The 21,312-nt window shown below is 52.9% G+C and overlaps 1 protein-coding gene across 4 annotated transcripts in view; it reads left to right on the top strand.

Moving 5' to 3' along the window:
* The window catches only part of GSN (gelsolin), a 56,645-nt gene extending 40,726 nt beyond the window's left edge, over positions 1-15,919 (top strand). For all 4 annotated transcript variants that reach the window (XM_061163262.1, XM_061163261.1, XM_061163263.1 and 1 more), the window contains 12 exons: positions 1,351-1,440; positions 3,975-4,107; positions 4,590-4,678; positions 4,864-5,079; positions 7,027-7,160; positions 9,129-9,219; positions 10,300-10,470; positions 11,098-11,272; positions 12,735-12,859; positions 13,083-13,160; positions 14,854-14,914; positions 15,504-15,919. In XM_061163262.1, the coding sequence (XP_061019245.1) occupies positions 1,351-1,440; positions 3,975-4,107; positions 4,590-4,678; positions 4,864-5,079; positions 7,027-7,160; positions 9,129-9,219; positions 10,300-10,470; positions 11,098-11,272; positions 12,735-12,859; positions 13,083-13,160; positions 14,854-14,914; positions 15,504-15,673 (1,533 nt within the window). In that variant the 3' untranslated portion in view covers positions 15,674-15,919. The remainder of the gene's footprint in view (positions 1-1,350; positions 1,441-3,974; positions 4,108-4,589; positions 4,679-4,863; positions 5,080-7,026; positions 7,161-9,128; positions 9,220-10,299; positions 10,471-11,097; positions 11,273-12,734; positions 12,860-13,082; positions 13,161-14,853; positions 14,915-15,503) is intronic.
* The last annotated feature ends 5,393 nt before the right edge of the window (positions 15,920-21,312 follow it).

Here is a 21,312-nt window from a genome sequence, read left to right as displayed (position 1 = left end):
GGGGTGGGGCTGAGCGAGGGGCCAGGAGGCTCTTTCCTTTTCTCCACCCGGCAGGCAATTGTGGGGTGACTGGGTTTTTCTCCCAAGCTGGAAGAGGCTCCCCCTGACCTCTCCCAGACTCCCCTGAGAGGCGGGGCTGGAGTCCCAGGATCCAGTGCATCCAGGCCGTGAGCCACACCCTCCTGCCGAGAGGGCCGGATCCTCTCAAGGAGCCAAGCAGGAGGGTCTTGGCATCTTCTGAGGACAAGGCGGGTGCTAGAGCCAGGCCAGAAAGAGACAACGGAGACCCAACCCCCTCTTTCTTCTTCTGATCATTCCAATTAGTTTATAACCCATTTCGTCAATTGCATGATGGGCGTTGCCAGCCAGTGTGCTTTGAAGATATATCAACAGAGGTCAAGGTCACTGGGAAAAGGAGACCACAGGCTCTGCTCTGTGCCGCTTGTCTCTCCTGCTTGTCTGGGGCCGTTGAGCGCAGGTGTTTAGGACGAGCAGAAGGGATTGTTGCGGGGAAAGAGCCTGGACACCAAGCGTGGCTTGAGAGGGACAGTAGTGGGGCCATTGAGGCTGGAGAGAGCGCAGAATGGAGATGTGAAAATGGATTCTAATGTCACAGGCATATGGGTTCAAATTTCTACTTAGCTACCTTCTAGTGGTGCAGACAAGGTACTTTTCTCTCTGGACTTGGTTTCCTCCCCTGTGAAGTGAGAGTGGTAATCTGTGCCTCTTGAAAGTGAAACTGCAAGTCGCTCAGTTGTGTCTGACTCTTTGCGACCCCATGGACTTTACAGTCCATGGAATTCTCCAGGCCAGAATACTGCAGTGGGCAGCCTTTCCCTTCTCCAGGGGATCTTCCCAACCCAGGGATCGAACCCAGGTCTCCCGCATTGCAGGCGGATTCTTCACCAGCTGAGCCACCGGGGAAGGCCCTGTGCCTCTTAGCATGGCTGCAAAGGTGAAGTGAGGTCTGCTGAAGGCACGCGGTGGGAGGTGTTGGTAGCTGTCCTTGTCCTTCTCGGAAGGCTTGGTGGAAATGGTAAACGTCTGAGGGGCTGTCCTGGGGGCAGCGGACCACGGGGTCCTTGTGGAGCTCCCGGAGACAGGGGTCGGCAGGGACAGACTCCACAGGCAGCCCTGGCTGGGCGCTGCACCCCGGAGGCACCATCAGGGATCCCGGACACCTCCAGAGGGGGTCCTGCCCTAAGTGGAAACTCGCCGCGGATGGTGGAGGCCCGCGTGGTCCCTGCCTGCCCAGGGAGGAAACTCTCTGGAGCTCAGCCTCCTTCCTGGGGGGCGGCAGGCTGCTGGGAGCTCACCGCCACGCTTTCTTCCCTCTCTCCGTCTCCGCAGGTGCTGGGCCCCAAGCCGGCTCTGCCCGCAGGGACCGAGGACACAGCCAAGGAGGACGCGGCCAACCGCAAGCTGGCCAAGCTGTACAAGGTGAGCCTGGGCTGAGGCCCCTGGGTCGTGGGCTCAGGATGGGGGTGCAGGAGACCTGGGCTTCCCCAGCTCTACTGGCTGGGGGCTTTGCGCCGAGCACGTGTGGGGGTGCCCTGGGGGGACTCGGCTTCTTACGGCTCCAGGGGACGGCCATCTGCTGCCTCGCGGCGTTTCTGCCCCAGGAACCAGCGTGTGAGCGACCGCAGACACATCTGTGTCACCTTCACCGACGGGGCCCATGAAGTGGGGAGGGCGGAGGGCCGTAGAGTCAACGTTGCAGGATTTCTGGGGGGTCTAAGGAGAAAAGGGTTTCAGGGAAATCCAGGAAAGTACTACAGAAGTGTGTGTGTATGCGTGTGTTATGGGTACTGACTTTATTTAAAATTTCTTCTCATGATTTTTAAAAACTGAATTAAGGCTGGTCTTGAGCCAAGGATGTCTGACCTCTGAGCCTGTGATGCCCATGTTGTGCCCTAAGCTTATTAGTGGTAAAATAACAGCAGAATGAGGTGCAGATTTGTATCACCACCACAGGAAAACCACATTACTGGTATTTATTCTGATGTTGAAGTAATAATACATATTCGTTGTAAATACTAGGGTTGAGCAATACTCAAGAACATAAAAAAATAAAAGTCAGTCTAATTTTACTAGTTTAAGATAACCAGTACTATTTAAAAGTGGGTTTTAATTACAAAAGTAACAGTACTTAATTTAACAAAGTCAGCCTCCTGTCCTCCCCTCTCCATGGATTGCCATGGTTACATGGTTACCCTTTTGGTGTAGGAAACCCCAGATACAGCTTTCCGGGTCTCCTTACGTGTTTCTCTGTCTCTATTTGATATTAACAGATGCAAGTTATTCACACTTTTCTGTGGCCTTATTTTTTCCACTTGCCCCTTTATAACAGCTGTAGAGTATGTTATTTTATGAATGTGGAAATCTCTGCAGATCCCTAATCGATGGGCATGAGGATGTCTCCACCTTTTCCGATCGCCAGCAGTCTCTCTTTGTGCCTGTGTGCTAAGCGTGGCATTAGGGGAGGTTTCCAGATGTGGAGCGTCTGGGTCATAGGCTGCATGATGAGTCAGTGATTGAAAATACTGGTTCTTGCATAGGGAACTATCGTCAATAACTTGTAGTAACCGATAGTGGAGAATGATCTCAAAAATTATATGTGTGTATATGTATAGCTGAATCACCTTGTTGAGTATCTGGAACATTGTACGTTAACTAGTCAACGAAACTTCAGTAAAATATATATATTAAGAAAAAAAGAAACTGTTAACAAAATAGTTAAGTATATTTGACTCCTCAAGATGAAAAATTTTTGGCATATAGCAATTACCATAAATAAAATCAATGGCTAATAAGAGAAAGCGCTGCTGCTTGGGAGTTCCCCGGTTGCCGAGTGGCTTGGACTCTGGACTGTCACTGCCGAGGCCCTGGCTCAGTCCCTGGACAGGGAACCGAGTCTGCATTCAGCCGCGTGGCAGGACCAGAAACACGAGAATACTGGTTCTGGACTTAGACTGTCTGCACTACCCCAGGGAGGAAGGTTCTGCCATGAGAGGTAACTGACAGAAACACAGGATCTGACTTAGACTGTCTGGCTTCGAGTCCCGGATCTGGGGCTGTGTAGCGGTGCAGCTGACTTCACTTCTCTGCGCCTGGTTTCCTTGTAATGGGATTACCTGTAGGGTTGTTGTAGGGATTAAATGAGTTCTATAACTGTAGAAGTTAATAAATTACATAAATTTTTTAGAACAGTGCCTGGAACAAAGTACGTTTTCAATAAATGCAGAACACTTATTATCTAACTTCCTGATAACGTGTTACTAAACTGCATTCTGGGAAGGCTCTTGATCACCCTCACCTGTTTACCCAGAGCCTTGTCAGCCCTGGGTACTGTCAAATCTTTTGAATTTTGACAAGTAGGGTACACTCAAAAAAGTTCAATGAACTTTTTATTTTAGGATAGTTTTTAGATTTACAGAAAAATTGCAGGTGGCACAGGTTCCCATATACCCTTCACCCAGCTTCCCCCGAACATCTTAACATAACCAGGCATGTTTATCAAAACTAAGAAACATTGGTTCAATGCTGTTAACTAAACTACAGACTTTATTCAGATTTCCCCAGTTTTTCCTTCCAGGTTCCAGCCCAGTATACCACACTGTGTGTAGACCGCTTTGCTTTTATTTTGTACTTCCTTTTTTAAACCAATGAGGTTGGATTTCTTTCCATCAGCTGTACAGTTGTTTCCTACGCCACCTGCGTCTCCGCATTTGATTCCCCTTCCCTTCCTGGGTGCCGTTTCCAGCTACACCCACGTGTCGGTCACAGATGTGGTTGTGACCAGATGGAACAGGACAGAGAAATCCCAGATGAGCCTCAGGGCTGTGTTTCTCTGCAGTGTCATTTGAAGTGGGAGTGGGTTGTCGGCCTCTGCAAGCGCGGGCTGGGGGCGCCCGTGGGCAGGCCGAGGTGGGGAAGGTCACTTACGGGCCTGGGGCCCCCTCTCATCCCCCCAGGTCTCCAATGGCGCGGGCACCATGTCGGTCTCCCTTGTGGCTGATGAGAACCCCTTCGCCCAGGGGGCCTTGAGGTCAGAGGACTGCTTCATCCTGGACCATGGCAAAGACGGGAAGATCTTTGTCTGGAAAGGTACTGGGGCGAAGGGAGGGGCTCCAACAGGGCCTTACACGGGCGCCCCTGCAGCCTTGCAGGGACTCGGCTCCTGAGCCTGGGGCGGACGAGGGAGCCTGGGGCTCTGAGTCACAGCTTCCCGCTGGCTGAGTGGCCTTGGCTAAGTCACTTAACGTCTCTAAGACCCTGACTTCCTTATATGCAAATGAGGACAAGATAACGATCTTCATCACAGAAGGTTGCTGCGTGGATTAAATGCAGCAAGTTTTGTATCGTTCTGAGCTCAGTCAGTGGGTCGGCGTGCTCACGGTCATTAGCCAGGACCCCTCGCTGGACCCCCGAGAGCTCATGGCATGATTGGCTCTGCCTGGGGTCTCTGGCCTTGGCCGTCCACGGTCTAGGAACGGAAGGGAGGGAGGTTTGCCTTCTGCTTTCCCTGGAGCACCGAGCGCTGGCATGCAGCACTGACCACAGGCTCTTTGCTCGCCTTCGGCCGACAGGCAGGCAAGCCAACACCGAGGAGAGGAAGGCCGCCCTCAAGACAGCTTCCGACTTCATCTCCAAGATGGACTACCCCAGGCAGACCCAGGTGAGCCAGGGAGCCAGGTGGGACCGTGAGAGTGGGCCCCGTGGGGTGGAGAGGCTGGGTTGTGGGGTGTCCTGCGCTCAGCGTGGACGGGGTGTCTGAGGCTCCCTGGAGGACCCTGGCTGGGTGGCCTCTGCACTCCGGGGAACCCGGTCCAACCACGACCTTCTCTTCCTCCGTCCCTGCAGGTCTCTGTCCTTCCCGAGGGCGGCGAGACCCCGCTGTTCAAACAGTTCTTCAAGAACTGGCGGGACCCAGACCAGACGGACGGCCCGGGCCTGAGCTATCTCTCCAGCCACATTGCCAACGTGGAGCGCGTGCCCTTCGATGCCGCCACCCTGCACACGTCCACCGCCATGGCTGCCCAGCACGGCATGGATGACGATGGCAGAGGGCAGAAGCAGGTACCCGGGGGGCTGGGGTGGGCGTGTCGAGGCGCCTGCCTTCTCCCTCCCTGGCCCCTCTGGCCCACCTCTTCTCTGAGGGTGTTTCTCTAAGAGGTTTTGACCACAGTTTTGATGGGTGGGATTCTTTGGTCTTGCTTGATTTTTACAACCAACATGCCCTAAGCACCTGCTGTCTTCCAGTCTCCCTGCCAAGGGTCTGAGACCCCGCTCTGCCCATGAAGAGTGCATAGTCTGGGAGGGGAGGTGGCCACAGCTGGTTGCTGAGACCTGTGTGGCCAGTGGAAGATGGGAGGTGCATGGGGACTCTGGGAACGCAGGAAGGGCAGTGGAGGTGGGTGGTTGGGGCAGTCTTCTTAGAGATGGGGACCCTTGGGTGGGGCCTCAGAGTATGGGCAGGAGTTTGCTGCCAGAGTGAGTGGGTATTTGGGCAGGGGGCTGTCCTGGAAGCCTGGTGTTGATGGTATCCTCAGGGAAGGGCCTTAAATTCCTTGTCCAAAGGTGTGGCCTTGATTCTGTATCAACCATTAGGTGCTAGTGAGGGTTTTTTTTTTAAGGCAGAAATGTGACAGGCTCAGTTCTGTGCTTCCAGAACTCGCTGTGAAAATGAGTTAGAGGCAGGAGCATGAGAGTAGAGACCTCATGAGGAGGTGGTTGCAGTGGTTTAGGGAAGAGGAGACGGCCTTGAGACCAAGAAGTTCACAGTGAAGATGGAGAGGTGGGGAGTGGAGTTCAGAGATGTTTAGGAGGTAGAATTAACTTCAGACATTGATTCCATCCTACATAATAGAAATGGCAAAGATGTTCATTTTTATTTATTACTGATTTTGTCATTGGTTCATTAGTTAAGTGGAAGAGGAGCGTGCAATGAAAATGATCCAGGCTAGGGCAATGTGGGAACAGCCCTGGCAGCTCAGCTGTGTGGTCTTGGCCAAGTTACTTAACGTTTTTGAACCTCACTTTCCTCATCTGTGAAATGAAGCTTAAGTTAAGTGTTTAGTCCCTGGACTGTAGTCCACCTGGCCTCTCTGTCCATGGGCAAGAATACTGGAGTGGGCTGCCATTCCCTTTTCCAGGGGAGCTTCCCGACCCAGAGGTTGAACGCAGGTCTCCTGCATCACAGGGAGATGTTTTTACCGTCTGAGCCACCAGGGAAGCCCCTGGTGAAATGAGGCTTGGTCCCGCTCCATCACCGTCAGGAGTTTTCAAGGTTCAAAGGTTCTATTTGCCAGAACTCGCGGTACCACCAGGTGGCGCTGCAGGGCTTCGTGACCACGGACAACCGTGTTCCCGGAGCTCTGCAAAGAGCTCTGCCCGCAGGAGTCATTCCAAGGTCAGTCAGTGAGGACCCTGCCCTGGCAGGTGATATCTAAAATCCAGACAACCTGCTGATACAGCCAGTGGCAGCATTAGTCATCATCGTCATAATTATTAAGAGTAGCCACCACCTGCAGAGCCATCATCCAGTGCCAAGCACTGTGCTAGACTCATTTGATCCTTACAACATCCCTTATTATTCCCATTTTCCAGATCAGGAAACTGGAGCTCATAGACAGTAAGCAAGTTGTCCAGGGGTGCACAGCCTGTGGGGTGGTACAGCCTGGCTTGGCTCCACGTCGTGTGTTGACTGGAACCTGGGCCTGTGTTGCTCTGTGTAACACGCACCAAAAGCATTTTCTAAACCCCCCGTGCAGCTACCCGTCCCCGCGCTGCTCTCCGTGAGGAGGAAGTACGGGGGGAGCGGGGGTGCACCGTCAGGATCTGGAACAGAAGACCTGGGTTTGAATCTTAGTGGCTCCGTGATTCCAGCAAGTTATTTAACTTCAGGCTGAGTCCGAGGGCAATCCTGCGGTGTAACCGCTACCCAGCACCCGCTGGTTTCTCGGCTGGTCTGAGTTGGGGGCAGGGAATGCCCCCCAGTCTCTAAGCCCAGCTTTGCTCTGGTAGATCTGGAGAATTGAAGGTTCCAACAAAGTGCCTGTGGACCCTGCCACGTACGGACAGTTCTACGGCGGCGACAGCTACATCATTTTGTACAACTACCGCCACGGCGGCCGTCAGGGACAGATCATCTACAACTGGTGAGGGTCTGGGGTCCTGTGCTTGGGGAAGCCGGGGGCACACGCTGGGAGCATGGCCACGGCGGGGGCAGTGGGCAGGGCTGAGGGAAGCCTGCAGGTGTGTGAACCTAAACCAGGACAGCCCGGCTCCCCTGGGAAAGGCTTTTGTCCCCGGGGCAAGACCGCTTGTCTTCTTCTCAAATTGTGAACTCATCTCATAAAAGCATCGCATGTCCATTGTAGGAGAGACGTGGGGACTAGGGAGAAATGAACAGAAAATCTCTCCCTCAATTCCACTCTAAGTTCTGTTTATCCTCTGATGTTTTCTAACTAAAAATTATTTTTAATTCTTTAAAGAGAGATGATAAATTCATGACTTAAGGATCAAGACATGCATGGAGAAATCCTGTCCCCGTCCTGTCCCTTTTCCACCTTGCTCTAAAATCCTCACTCCTCTGTGGATGCCTGCTTCCATTAGTTTCTTGTATATCCTTCCAGTAATCATGCAGATAGAAGCAAATCTGACCCTGTATTCCTAGTTCTCCTCCCTTCCTTATGCAAGAGACGGCATGCCGTGTATATTGTCCTGCACTTTGCCTTTTTTCCCCTCACTTAACACGTCCTGGGGCTCAGATTATGTCAGTCCATAAGGAGCTTCCTTACTCTCTTTTTTTTTTTACAGCCACATAATACTCCACTGTGTGGCTCTCCTGTAGTTTATTTAACAAATTCCCTGCTGATGCATATTTGCTTTGATTCCAGACTCCTACTATTACAAGCACTGCTATGATTAGTTGGCTTAAACAAACATCATTTTGAATTCTCAGAGAAGTATCTTTAGAGTGAGTTCCCAGAAGTCGGAGCTGGCTCTGACAGTGAATGCGCTGGTCATCTTGATAGATAGCACCCAGTTTCTCTAGATGAACTTTGTACCGTTTGCATTCTCACCAGTGACAAATGAGAGTATCTGTTTCTTCGTGGTCTCACTGGTGGACTGTGTTACCACACTTTTGCTGTTTGTCAGCTTTAGGGTTGATAAAATGATGTCTCAGTATATTTTTCAGTTCGTTTCTCTTACTATGCAATCTCCAACTTTTTAAAGGTTGACTGATGGGTTTCTTCTTTTTTAAACTTTTCGTTTTGAAATGACTTGCTGGAAAGTTGCAAAAATAGTGCAGACAGTTTCCATATACCTGTTACACAGTTCCCTCTATGGTCACCTCTTACTTAACCATAGTTCAGTTTTCAAAACTGGGAAATTAACATTGTTGCAAGACCATTTACTCCTCTTGAATTTTACCAGTTCTCCCACTAATGTCCTTTTTCTGGTCTAGGATCTAACCCAGGGTCTCACACGGTATTTAGTCATCACGTCTCCTCAGTGGCGTTTAATCATCATGTGACAGTTCTCAGTCTTTTAACCTGTGACAGTTCCTCAGTCTTCACTCTTCTTTCCCAGTTTCGATGCTGTGGAAGAGCATTTGTCTTACTCAGTAGGTTGCCTCTCAGTTTGACAACCTCAGACTTTTAAAAGCGGCTTGAAAGAAATGTTTCTGGACTCGGTATTAATAATACACACATGGTGCAAAATTCACGAGAAGGCTTTTAAAACATTTTCTTTGAGCAACACGTTGATCTGTTAGATTGCTTATGCAGATAACACGGGTTAGTTATGGGAAATTTAGACAGCGGAGGAAGAGGTGAGGCAGAAAGCCCCTCATCGTGCATCTCCCGGTGGGGCAGCTTTAGGACGAGGAAGTCCACTGGTTGTGGTCAGATCTCTGAAAGAAGACGAGACGCTCGGCTGGGGTGTGTGGTGTGTTGGTTTGGGTCCTGGCTCTGGTTCCTTTTCAAACAAATCTCTTTTCCTGTCTATATGTCAGTTTCATTACCTGTAATCTGGAGATTTGCGGGTTTCTCAGGCCCAGGGTGACAGAGGGGCCGCAGCCTCTGTGCAAGCCGAGGTGCTGAGGTTCACTTCCCTTCCAGGCAGGGTGCCCAGTCCACCCAGGATGAGGTTGCCGCCTCGGCCATCCTGACTGCTCAGCTGGACGAGGAGCTGGGAGGGACTCCCGTGCAGGTGAGCCCAGCCCGCTGCCCCTCGGGGCCGCGCCCTGGCCCTGCCCATCTGCTCACTCGTCTGACCGTCCCTCATCCCACCCATCCGTCCTTTTGACGAACATTTATGCAGGACGCGGACGGTGCGTCTGCAACTGTGAACACGGATAGATCCTCCCCGGGCCCCAGCCCCGCCCTGCCCTGAACTGCTGTGATGTGGTTTATTAGAGTCTAGTGGTGCGAGAAGGAGGCTCATCAGACATGCAGGCAGAGCGTGTATAATCACACGTGGCCTGAACTCTCACCATCAGCGGGGGCTGGGGTCTGAGCTCTGACCCAGCAGTGACGGCTCTTGCTGGGAAGAGACCACGAACCACCCCCGACCACCCAACCCACTTGTGAGGTGATCTAGATTTAGGCAGCACGGATCACGGCTGGAATGCGAAGTGACCCGGGCTCACGGGGCAGGCACAGATGGGACCTCCTCTCCTCCTCTCAGACCTCCTGGTCCCCTCTTCCCGCGCCTCTCAGACCTCCTGGTCCCCTCTTCCCGCCGCCTCCCAGACCTCCTGGTCCCCTCTTCCCGCCGCCTCTCAGACCTCCTGGTCCCCTCTCCCCGCCGCCGAGCCCTTGACCGCAGGCTGCACTGGCTCTGTGGGAGGGCTCTCCGCAGACCTGGAAGGCTCGTTTCCCACCACTCTGCAGCTTTCTTGGCCGAGGCTGACATCGCTGTCCGGGAAGAATGTCCACGAACCATCCCGGGGCTTCCATTTAAGGGAATATTTGCAAACATGGGCTCTCTGGGTTCTTGGACTAGACCCAGCCTCAGCCAGGCCAGGCCTTGTGGGAGGGGCAAGGCCGAAGCAGTGCCCGGGGGACCTCAGCCAGCAGGGCTGCCTCCAGCCTTCCTGCACCTCCTGTTCCCCAGCCAGCCCCTGCGTGCTGTAGGGTCACGCCGCCCTCCACACACAGACGCAAGCGTGACGGGCTCGTGTGGGGTGAGCCTGGGCCGTGCCAGCTGCTCCGAGCTGAGCCCAGCATGTGCGCACAGGACGATGCTCCCACCCCCCTTTCCTGACCTGCTCTCCCGTCTCCCCCTCAGAGCCGTGTGGTCCAAGGCAAGGAGCCCGCTCACCTCATGAGCCTGTTTGGCGGGAAACCCATGATTATCTACAGGGGAGGCACCTCCCGTGAGGGTGGGCAGACGGCGCCCGCCAGTACCCGCCTCTTCCAGGTCCGGGCCAGCAGCTCTGGAGCCACCCGCGCCGTGGAGGTAATGCCCCGGCCCCCCGGCCCCCGCAGGATTGGCCGCTCGGAAACCTCCCAGGCCTGATGGGCAGGCCTCTGGGCACAGGGTCGGGTGGGGTTGGCCGAGGGGCTAAAAAGCAGCTTTTTGTACCTCCCTGCCCAGCAGGATTGTGTGTCTTAGATTTCTCCTTGTTTCGAGAATGCCCAGTGTCTCCTGCATACCTTCCGTGATGGGCAAGTCACTACCTAACAGATACTCCAGTCTTCACAATCTGGATGTTGTTCTTGATTCCATTCCAGTTGGCTGCTATCCCTTTTATGGTGGAAGGTGCAGAACCTGAACCCAATCCTACTGAGCAGCCTAGAGGACAATGGGATTATCACCTCCTTTGTTCTAGGTGCTCAACTTCTGTTAATGCATCCCAGATTTCTAGAATCTCCTTGGCTAAGCACAGTGCATTCGTGGCTCATGGGAGTCAGCTAAGTGCCTCAGTGTCCAGAGTCCTTGTCCTCAGCTCCGATGGGGTACACGCTCCGTCCTCCGAGTCTGCCCTTAAGAACTGGTCTTGCTGCAGCGTCTCCTGGGCTGCGAGGAGGGGCTGAAAAGTTTTTATCTGTTTCCTGGTTGATTAACTGAGCACTACCCTCCCAGGTGATGCCCAAGGCTGGCGCGCTGAATTCCAACGATGCCTTTGTCCTGAAAACCCCCTCGGCCGCCTACCTGTGGGTGGGTGCGGGAGCCAGCGAGGCAGAGAAGACCGGGGCCCAGGAGCTGCTCAGGGTGCTTCGGGCCCAGCCCGTGCAGGTGGCGGAAGGCAGCGAGCCAGGTAGGAGCGAGGGGTGGAGGGGCGGCTGCTCTCTGGGGGTGGAGCTGTTGGGCTCCCGGCCTCCTGTCTGCTCCGGCTTTCGTCATCCTCCTCCTGCCTCAGCACTTGTTCCCTAACGTGCGTTCATTAAAGTGGGTGAGATGAAAAGGGGGCTTCCCTTGTGGCTCAGACAGTGAGGAATCCGCCTGCAATGCGGGAGACCTGGGTTCGATTCCCCGGTCAGGAAGATGCCCTGGTGAAGGGCATGGCAACACACTCAGTATTCTTGCCTGGAGAATCCCATGGAGAGAGGAGCCTGGCGGGCCACAGTCCATGGGGTCCCAAAGAGTCAGACACGACTAACACGTACACACAAGATGAAAATGAGAATGTGGTCAGTGAGAGGGAGGCGTCTGGGAGTTAGAGGAAGGAGAGCTCAGTGTGGGCTGGGGAAGGCGGGGAAGGCAGCTGCAGGGGGGCTCACTTGTGGGAAAGCCTGGAAAGATTGTAGGCAGCAGCTTCAGCCTCATGGGGGCTGTGGTCTGTCGGAACCTTGAGGGTCTTCATGGACAGAAATGCCACAGGCTGGCCTTGTTTCCACAGCGTGGGGCAGGAACGCTTCCGTTACGCAAACCCTAGATCTTTCCCTCCTTACTTCTAAGCCCGCTCTCTCTTGCTTGATGCTAAGCAGGGATGGGGAAGAACAGTTTGGTCTAGAGTCACATAATCCACTGAAAAATGTCTGAAAGAATGGACATGTTCTGTATCTGCTAGGTCTGATTTGGTGGCCACTGGTCACATGTTTATGGGCTTCCCTTGGTGGCCCAGTGGTAAAGAATCCGCCTGCCAATGCAGGAGACTCAGGTTCGATCCCTGGGTCGGGAAGATCCCCGGGAGAAGGAAATGGCAACCCACTCCGGTGTTCTTGCCTGGAGAATTCCACGGACAGAGGAGCCTGGTGGTTAGTCCATGGGGTTGGAAAAGAGTCAGACACGACTTGGTGACTAAACCACCACCAGTCACATGCTTAAGTTAACATACATTTAAATATGACTGGTGGGAAAATGCATTTAAATATAAGTAGCACATGTGGCTAGAGCAGGTATAGTGGGAAGAACACAGGGAATTGGAGCCAGATAAGGCGCTTTACTTCGGCCCAGCTGTGTGACGCTGGGTGAGCTGCTTGCCCTCTGAGCCTCGGCTGCCTCGTTGCTGAGCGGGGATAATCACCCCGCCCCACAGGGCTGTCGTCCGTGTCTGACCCGGCTCCGTTTCTGCCGCCAAGTCTGCCCTCCCTGGGCCTCTGTTGCATCACCGTCGAGTCCCGAGGCCCTCCCTTCTTTGTCACGCTGGGATTTTACGATGCCGGGTGGCGGTTGAGAGCACTTGGCTTGCGCAGGCAGTGTCTGTCCCAGTGTCTAAGGGGGTGTGCGGGAGGCGGGAGGTGGTGTCAGCTGGTGACTGGCGTGGCCTCCCCTCGCAGACAGCTTCTGGGAGGCCCTGGGTGGGAAGGCCGCCTACCGCACGTCCCCACGGCTGAAGGACAAGAAGATGGACGCCCACCCGCCGCGCCTCTTCGCCTGCTCCAACAAGATCGGGCGTTTCGTGGTGAGTCCCTGAGGAGGCCTAAGGTCGCTCCCTCTGCTCACCCCTTGGGAGGTGTTTTCCGGGGGACAAGCTGAGGCATCCACAGCAGGGGCAGGGAGAGACCTTCTGATGACCTAGGACAGACCCCTCACAGGCTGGAGCCAGCTCCCCACGGAGGGCAGAGAGAGCTGGGGAAAGGCGGCTTACAGGTGGGCTGTCATTAACCCCTTCCATCCCTTCCTAGATCGAAGAGGTCCCCGGCGAGCTCATGCAGGAAGACTTGGCCACCGATGACGTCATGCTCCTGGACACCTGGGACCAGGTAACGATGGCCCCATGAATAACTTCCCTCTCTGAGCTCCATGTCCTTACCTGCAGCATGGGCACGATGGTGCCTACCTTGCATAATCCCCGCAGATGAGAGGCAGATAGAATCCCCTTGCCAACAGCAAAGCACCTTAGAAAGGCAAATCAGATGACCAGCATTCTTCCCCAGGCCTTAGGGGAACATGAGCTCTTACTTTGAACCTGTTGGTAAAGAAAGTTGGGCTTTGGTTCACATCTCATGCAGGCATAATCTCTCACCTAGAAGGAGACATTGCCCTGTCCCCAAGGGCCTTGCATCCTCATGGGGGATGGCAGTCATTAGCCCTTCCTAGCAAGCTGTCTCCTCCCTGAGTTGTCAGGGTTAGAGGTAGCTGCCGTGCAGGTGCAAGACTGCCCTCCATCTGCCCGGCTTCTTCTTGGGCTCCCTGGTTGGAAGATCAATACCAAAGGGTTTGCAGTTTAGCCATTCAGCTGCTGGCAGCTTTGTTCCATTGGCACCTTACTCTGCTTGTTCATCTGTTCATGCCCTCAGTCAACACGTATGAAGCATCACTGTCTTCCAGGCAGAATGCTGGGTTGCTGGGAGTCCTGTGATGAACAGAATAGACACCATACATAGCTGGTGTGGAGGGGCTGGTGTAGCAGGGCACACAGCTGTCCATAAGTAAGGGTGAGAAGGTCTGCGTTCTGTTGTCTGATACCATCTTATGAATGGGGCCCCTGGTGGCTCAGATGGTGAAGAGTCCACCTGCAATGCAGGAGACTTGGGTTCAGTCCCTGGGTTGGGACAATCCCTTGGAAAAGGGAATGACTACTCACTCCAGTATTCTTGCCTGGAGAATCCCATGGACAGAGGAGCTTGTTGGGCTTCAGTCTATAGGGTTGCAGAGACACGACTGAGTGATGAACACTTTGACATTTTATGAATGATAGGCATTCTTTAAAATATTTTAGATACATATCAGAATAGATGACAGGTAAAAATCAGCTGAATTGATTTTTTGGTGTAGTAAAGCTCATCCTAAGACTCAAAACGGTGGTCGTGGTGATGATTTATTTCTCTTCCAAGCCTTAGACCCCTGTTGGCTCAGACACCCAGCAGACTCTCAGGGCCTACTGGGTGGATGAATAAACCAGTGAGCACATGTTCGTCTGCTCATTTGTTGAATAAGTAGATGCCCCAAAATGGATCATTCGTGAACTTCTAGAGCAGGGTCTCTGTCTGATGGCTGTCCGCGCTTGGTGGTCGATGTTAGTGACTGGAGCAGGCTGGGGTGGGGGCCGTGGACGTGCGGGGGAGTCTGAGGCAGGTGGAATTTCCCATCATAGCGGCAGCTGCTGCTCAACTGCATCCGCCTGTGAGTGGTTGTTGTTGCCAGAGCCTCCCTGTTCTCAAGGGGAACTGTGGTCTGGATGGAATGTAATCAGCTAGTAACTCCATTTGTCCAAAGAGACACGGCAGACCGCCTCCCAGGGAGGCGCAAAGGTCACCAGCTCACTGTGTCTGTTCGCCGCCCTCTAGTCACAGTCCAAGGGCTTTGTGGTTGGGGCGGGGGTGGCTTTGTGGTTGGGGCGGGGGGGTGTCCGGCCCACACCTGGAACCTCCTCCTCTTCCTCCAACAGCGAGCTGGGTCAGCACCCCTCGTGTGGCTTCATCTCACACCTTTCCTTTCCCACCTCTCCTCCAGGTCTTTGTCTGGGTTGGTAAGGATTCTCAAGAAGAGGAAAAGACAGAAGCTTTGACCTCTGGTGAGGACCCATGCGTGCCTGCCTGTCTGTTTCAGGCTGTGGAGTGGGAGCAGATTCTGTGTGCGGGTCTGGGAGTTCATGACAGCGGGGTGGGGACTTCCTCCCCCACGGCCAGCTCCTGGTGAGCCCTCTCTGGATGGAGAGAGAACAGCTCAGTTCCTGCAGAAGCCGTAGGTCACACCAAGAGGAAGAGGCAGATAGAAGCTGCTTCGGGTTCCCAGGATGCCCAGGGACTAACCGCATCGGGATTTAGATGCGGGAGAGCAGATCTCTGGTAGCTGAGTAGAGTCTGATTTGGGTGCTGGAAATCCAAAAGCTGGTTTCTTTAATACCTTCCCGTAGGGGATGCTAGAGAAAAAGGAGGCACGCTTTGTGAAGCTGGAGGTTAAACTGTGACCCCTGGCCCTTCCTGTGTTTCTGGGTGGGGCAGTGAAGGAGTCACGTGGTTGTCGTTGCCTTTAAGGGATGGTGTTGTCCAGGGGAGGGGTTGGGTGTTAGGGGCAGTGGGACCGAAACCCTCTTAGGCATGGAACCTCTCTCCTTGGTGACGGAGACACTGAGGATTCTTCTCCTGCCCGTGTGTCTGCAGCTAAACGGTACATCGAGACGGACCCAGCTAATCGTGATCGGCGGACCCCCATCACCGTGGTGAAGCAGGGCTTCGAGCCTCCCTCGTTCGTGGGCTGGTTCCTCGGCTGGGATGACAGCTACTGGTCTGTGGATCCCTTGGACAGGGCGCTTGCTGAGCTGGCTGCCTGAGGAAGGCAGTCCCACCCATCACTGTTCAGTGCCTTTCAGAACTGTCCACCCTTCAAGGAGACCTTACAGTGAGCGGGGTCAGCCTGCTGTGTGTGGGGTTGGTTTTTTTCTTTTTCCTTTTTCCTTTTTTTAAAAAAATGTAGCCAAAAACAGCCCTGCAAAAAAATTCAGGGTCCTTGCAGAATTGTCTCAAGTGTCTGTGCTTTTGGAAACTGAATCCAATAAAAAGCTTTCTGAAGTGTGTAACCTGCTGTGGCTCAGTTTATCCTGAGAAGTGTCCTCCTCTCTGTTCTGAGAAGGGTCCATGGGGTGGGGGTGGGCACTGTGCCTGCCACCCAGTGAGTGAGCATTCCACCCGCATATACATCTGATCCTCCAAGAAGCAGAGGCCACGATGAGATGGAATGGGCAGAGACTGACTAGGGGAAGAGTGCTTGTATGGAAGGAGATTAAGAGGCAACCAGGGAAGGCTGGAGAGCCTTCAGACATGCCAGCCTGACCCCATGTGAAGCAGGGAGGAAGAGGGGTTGGGTGGACGCATCTTAGACCGCCGTGCAGTCCACGAGGCTTTTGCATGGCTTCTGGGGAGTCCTGAGCCAAAGCAAAAAAAGAAAAAAAAAATGTAATGGCATAGTCCCATTTTTGTTGTTAATTTATCATTTTGATCATGTGCAAACGTACAATTCAGTAGCATTAGATACACTGCCAATGTTGTGGACCTGTCCCCACCATCTCCACCCAAACCTTTTTCATAATCCCCAACTTAGATTTACACCCTGTGCCCGTGAAACAAGAACTCCTTCCCCCTTCCTACTTCCCATCTGCCCCTGGTAACCTTTATTCCACTTTCTGTCTCCATGAATTTGCCGGTTCTAGGTACCTCGTAGACGTGGAATCATGCATTTCTCTTCTGTCTGGCTTATTTCACTTAGCTTGATGTTTTCAAGATTCATACATTTTATAGCCCATAAAGTAATTGCATTCCTTTTTGTGACTGAATACTATTCCACTGTGTGTGTATATATACCATTTCGTTTATCTGTTCATCCATCGATGGACACTCAGATCCTTTCCACCTTTTGGCTGCTGTGGATAATGCTACTGGGGGGTCTTCCCTGGTAGTCCAGCGGTTAAGAATCCATCTTCAATGCAGGGGACGCAGGGTTCAATCCCTGGTCAGGGATGCCGCAGGGCAACTAAGATCCCGTGTGCCGCAACTGAGAGTTGATGCAGTCAAATAAATAGATATTTTTAAAAAAAACAGTGCTACTCTGAACATTGGTGTACAAGTATTTTGATTCAGAATGTTCTGGAGCCCATCAGCCAATAGAGGTGTTGAAAGTCTCCCAGGAGCGGATGAAGTGTGTCTAATCCCCCACTTTGGTCAGTCGTTGGGAGGCATGGCCTTGGAGCACTGGGGGCAAGGAGTTCAAGGCCAGTAGCGGGATCGTAGAGTCACTTACATTCCTGGGGGTAGGAAGCGGGCAGGATGCCCTGCCCTGGAGCATCTGTCTGACTCTTCCTCGTTTCCCCTGCTTGCCACGAGAGTTTCTGCTGACAGGAGGTACCCCCGATGCTCTCGAAGTTTGTGGCACGGGTTAGGGCTTTTGTGCCCCTTTTGGTCCCCCAGACCCTGACTCTGCTCACGCTCAGCTTGTCACAACGTCCTGTTAGGCGGTTAGAGTAGGAAACAGGAGTCCAGAATGGTGGTGGCTAAAAGACAAGGAAGGGAAAAGCCCGCGAAAATAGCACAAAGGAAGGTCCAGGCCCGGAGTGAGGACCCCAGGTAGAACAAACAGCACTCCCGTCTAGCCCGGTTTACATGGGGCAGGCCCAGGGGGAGGGAAAACGTGTAAAAAGAGGAGCCAAAGGCCCGGGGTCGTGCACGCACTCTCTCTCACTCTCTCTTCTCTTCGCATCTTTTGGGTCGGCACGCCCTCAGGCCACGAGGATGTCTTTTCCTTTATTTTCTCAGTAAGGCTGAGCTGTAACACGGCGCTGCAACACCGTCCGAGAGCTGTGACTCGCTGAGGGCTTCAGCGTCCGTCGCTTCAGATTTTTGTTGTGATGAGATTACACCCTCCCCTGACAGTCCCTACTGATTTCCATGAACTTGTGTCTCTAAACCTTTTCTCCATGGAGATCCCAGATCAGTCCAAAGAGCTGCTCCCCTCCCTGCTTCTGGTCTTTTCTCTGGTGTCTTCCTCTCTTTTGTTCCCCGCCACCTCTCTCGCCCCCACCCCTATCAACTTACAGAGTGAAAACACCCCTGCAGAGGATGTGGAAGAACAGAAGGCTGTGTGAGGGTGTCTGTGGTGGGAAGGGCATGTGTGTGTCTGTGTGTGTGTTTACACCATTGTTTCCAAAGCTGGCTGGCTGATCAGCCAAATTGGCCAGGGAGCTTTTTAAAAGTGCAGAATTCCCTGGGGGGAGCCCTACCTCCAGAGAGTCTGATTCATCGCAGAAGTGACGAATGTAGTGGGGAAGGAATTTTCCAGGTGGAAACAGGCGGGGTGGGAGGTGGGGCACGTCATGTCCGGCAGTTGTGTTGTGTGGGGTGCTTGGTCGCTCAGTCGTGTCTGACTCTTTGTGACCCGTGGACTGTGGCCCGTCAGGCTCCTCTGTCCATGGGGATTCTCCAGGCAAGAATTCTGGGGTGGGTTGCCATTTCCTCCTCCAGGGGATCTTTCCAACCCAGGGATGGAACCCACATTGTGGGCAGATTCTTCACGGTCTGAGGCAGGGTGTGCAGCAGCCCAGAGACAGAGTTGGAGGGAGGCTGCTGAGCTCAGGGACAAACAGCAGGAATCGCGGGCGCGGGGCGCGGGGCGGGGGGCAGGAGAGGCTAGGGCAGAAGACGGAGAGCCAGGAATTCACAGAGGCCCTCAAAGTCCTAGTGAGGGGGTTGGACTTGATCTTGGAACGCCTGCCTTTATTCCAGAAGGCCAATTTCAGGGTCAAAGCTATCAACATGACAAATGCAAAATTCTGGAACAAAGGGGCCTTTACCACCTGGGGCTTGTAGGGCTTCCTTAGAGGAGGCAGAGGCCTGTCTAGACAGCTCCCAGTCCTGGCAACCTGTGGGAGGTCCAGCATAGGTGAACCTGCCCTGCAGTTTTCATTTCCATTTACTGGCATTCAAGGAGGTTTACTGGCCAATTTCCGTTTATTGGTGTCTGTGGCTTCAGAGAGACCTGAGTGCTCTGAGAAGGGAAGTTGCCTGAGGCAACTGAATTGCTTCAGCTCCGTATTTTTTCTCTCAAAGGCAAAATGAGTCAGGAACACTAGCACTTCAACCACATATTTTTCTCTTCCTAATGGTTTTTGAGATGGTGGATTCGGTCATGTACAATGGAGAAGTCACTGCAAAATGCCATGAAACGTCCAAGTGCCAAGGGGGCATCTCCTGGAAAGAGGCTGGCCTGGGCTCAGAACCTGCGTCCTGTCTCGGACAATTCAGTTGAACAGATAACATATTTATGCCAGGCAGTGTGCAAGGCACTAGGGATAGGATAGAAAATTTATGTGAGCTTCAGTTTTCCCACCTACAAAATGGTAATACTGTCTTTGTAGAGTACCTAACCAGAGTTGTTACAATGTAGGGGTTGAAAGCTGGACTTTGAAGTCAGACCTGGGTTCAAGTCAAATTCAGTGATTTTAAAACTAGGATCAATAGAATTCTACGGGGTGCTTCAGTGATTTTACAATTTGATTGAAATTTAGTTTTTAAAGTGGTAACAATTATCACAGACACTTGAAGCAAAATGGAGAAATTGAAGGTAGAGCCTCATTTAAGGATGTAATTGCCTTTCGTAACTCTAATTAATTTTTTTCAATGCAGCCTTGTTGATTGACATTAAGTAAATGTTATAAATGTGAACTTGAGAATTTATTCTTTTGTTTACTTTGGAGTTTCCTTTGAAAAAACAGGGGGGAAGGTTGCTGCTAAAAAGAAGTTTGGGAATGGGCGGTTCACTGTTTCCCAGCAGAGTGACCTCGTGAAGAAGCCCAGTGTGAGGATCACAAAGGTATTTTAAAAGGCCACGTAACCTCAGAGACTGTGCAACCCTGGTCTCCTCCCGCTCAGCTGAGTGTGTTGTAACATGTCGCGCCTACAAGTACCCAATCTGCTTCTTTCACTTGTACTGAACTTCGGCCTAGATCTGACAGCCCCAAACTAAAGTTTAAGGCCTGCTTGGCTATGAATGCAAAATTTCACTAGTCAAGTTTGAATCCTGACAGTGCTGAAATGTTGTGATCTACACATAACACGACTGTTGGTGGCGGTGGGTACAGGGAAGTGAGGGAGGCAGGCACCGGCACGTGAGCCTACACAGACACCGAGGGTCTCTGACAGCAGGCAGATCCGTGTTTGAATCTCAAGCTGCTGCTTAGTAACCAGGTGATGTCGGGGAAGTCACTTTGAACTCCAGGGTCCCCATCCGTAAAACGGGGATAAAAATGTACCTCATAGAGCTGTTGTGAAGATAAAATGCACCACACGTGTCTGAGCGCAGAGCCAGGTAGCTGGTGTGCTACAGGTGGCACCACTGATCCAAGGCCGTTCTTCCTTTCCCCCGGGTTTCTCAGGGGCACCAGCGGTAAAGAGTCCGCCTGCAGTGCAGGAGACGCATTGAATGCAGGTTCAATCCCTGGGTTGGGAAGATCCCCTGCAATAGGGAGTGGAAGCCCACTCCAGCATTCTTGCCTGGAAAATTTCACGGACAGAGGGGCTTGGCAGGCCCCAGTCCACGGGGCCACAAATAGCCAGACGTGGCTGTGCATGTTTTGTTATTTCCACGGACAGAGGGGCTTGGCCAGCCCCTCCGCGGGCCGCAGAGTCGGGCGCGGCTGTGCGTGCGTGTGTGGCGGTGGGCTGGGCCCTCGCGGCAGCACCGGGGCTTTCTCCAGCTGTGGCCGGGGTGGCGGTGCTGCTCTGTGGTGGTGGCCCGCGGGCTTAGGGGCCCTTCGGCATGTGGGATCTTGGTTCCCTGACTAGGGACTGAACTTTCGTCCCCTGCGTTGGAAGGCAGATTCTTAACCACTGGACCACCAGGGAAGTCCCTCAGGACAGTTCTTTAAAGGTTGAAAGTCACAGATAACACCCATGGCTTTTTTGGGGGTAGGGGTTGTTTTTTCTCTTTAAAGTTTTCCAAACGGAAATATCCTATTTGCTTTTCCTCATAGATTTGTGATTATCGTAAAAAATTAAAATATAGAAAGAGTGAAAGCTTCTATGTGGTGTCTTCCAAAAACATCCATCCTTAACTCTTTGGTATAGATTTTTACAACACCCCCCCCCATTGGTTTTATATATCATTTATTCCTCTTTTTAAGCAGGGTTTATGCCAGTGGGTTAGCTGGGTGACAGGAAGAAGTGAGGTCCTGTCCTGTTTGGGAAATCAGACCAGCCAAGGATTTGCGGATCTCAAACTCCTCAGGGAAGCTGTGTGGGCACCAGAGGGAGTAAGACATGACAGACGGCAGATGGGCCACGGCCTCCCCTCTTCCTCTGGCCCAGGAAGAGCACACAGCAGCCAAAGCAGCCAGTCCAGGCCTGGAGAAGCGCATCTGCCACTTCTGAAGAATGAAATCCACACACACCACATGCAGAAAGAAACAGCTTCTCATCCCAAGAG

Source organism: Dama dama, chromosome 16, assembly GCF_033118175.1.
Source record: "Dama dama isolate Ldn47 chromosome 16, ASM3311817v1, whole genome shotgun sequence".
Lineage (NCBI taxonomy): Eukaryota > Metazoa > Chordata > Mammalia > Artiodactyla > Cervidae > Dama > Dama dama.
This window is presented reverse-complemented; position numbering and strand designations above follow the sequence as displayed.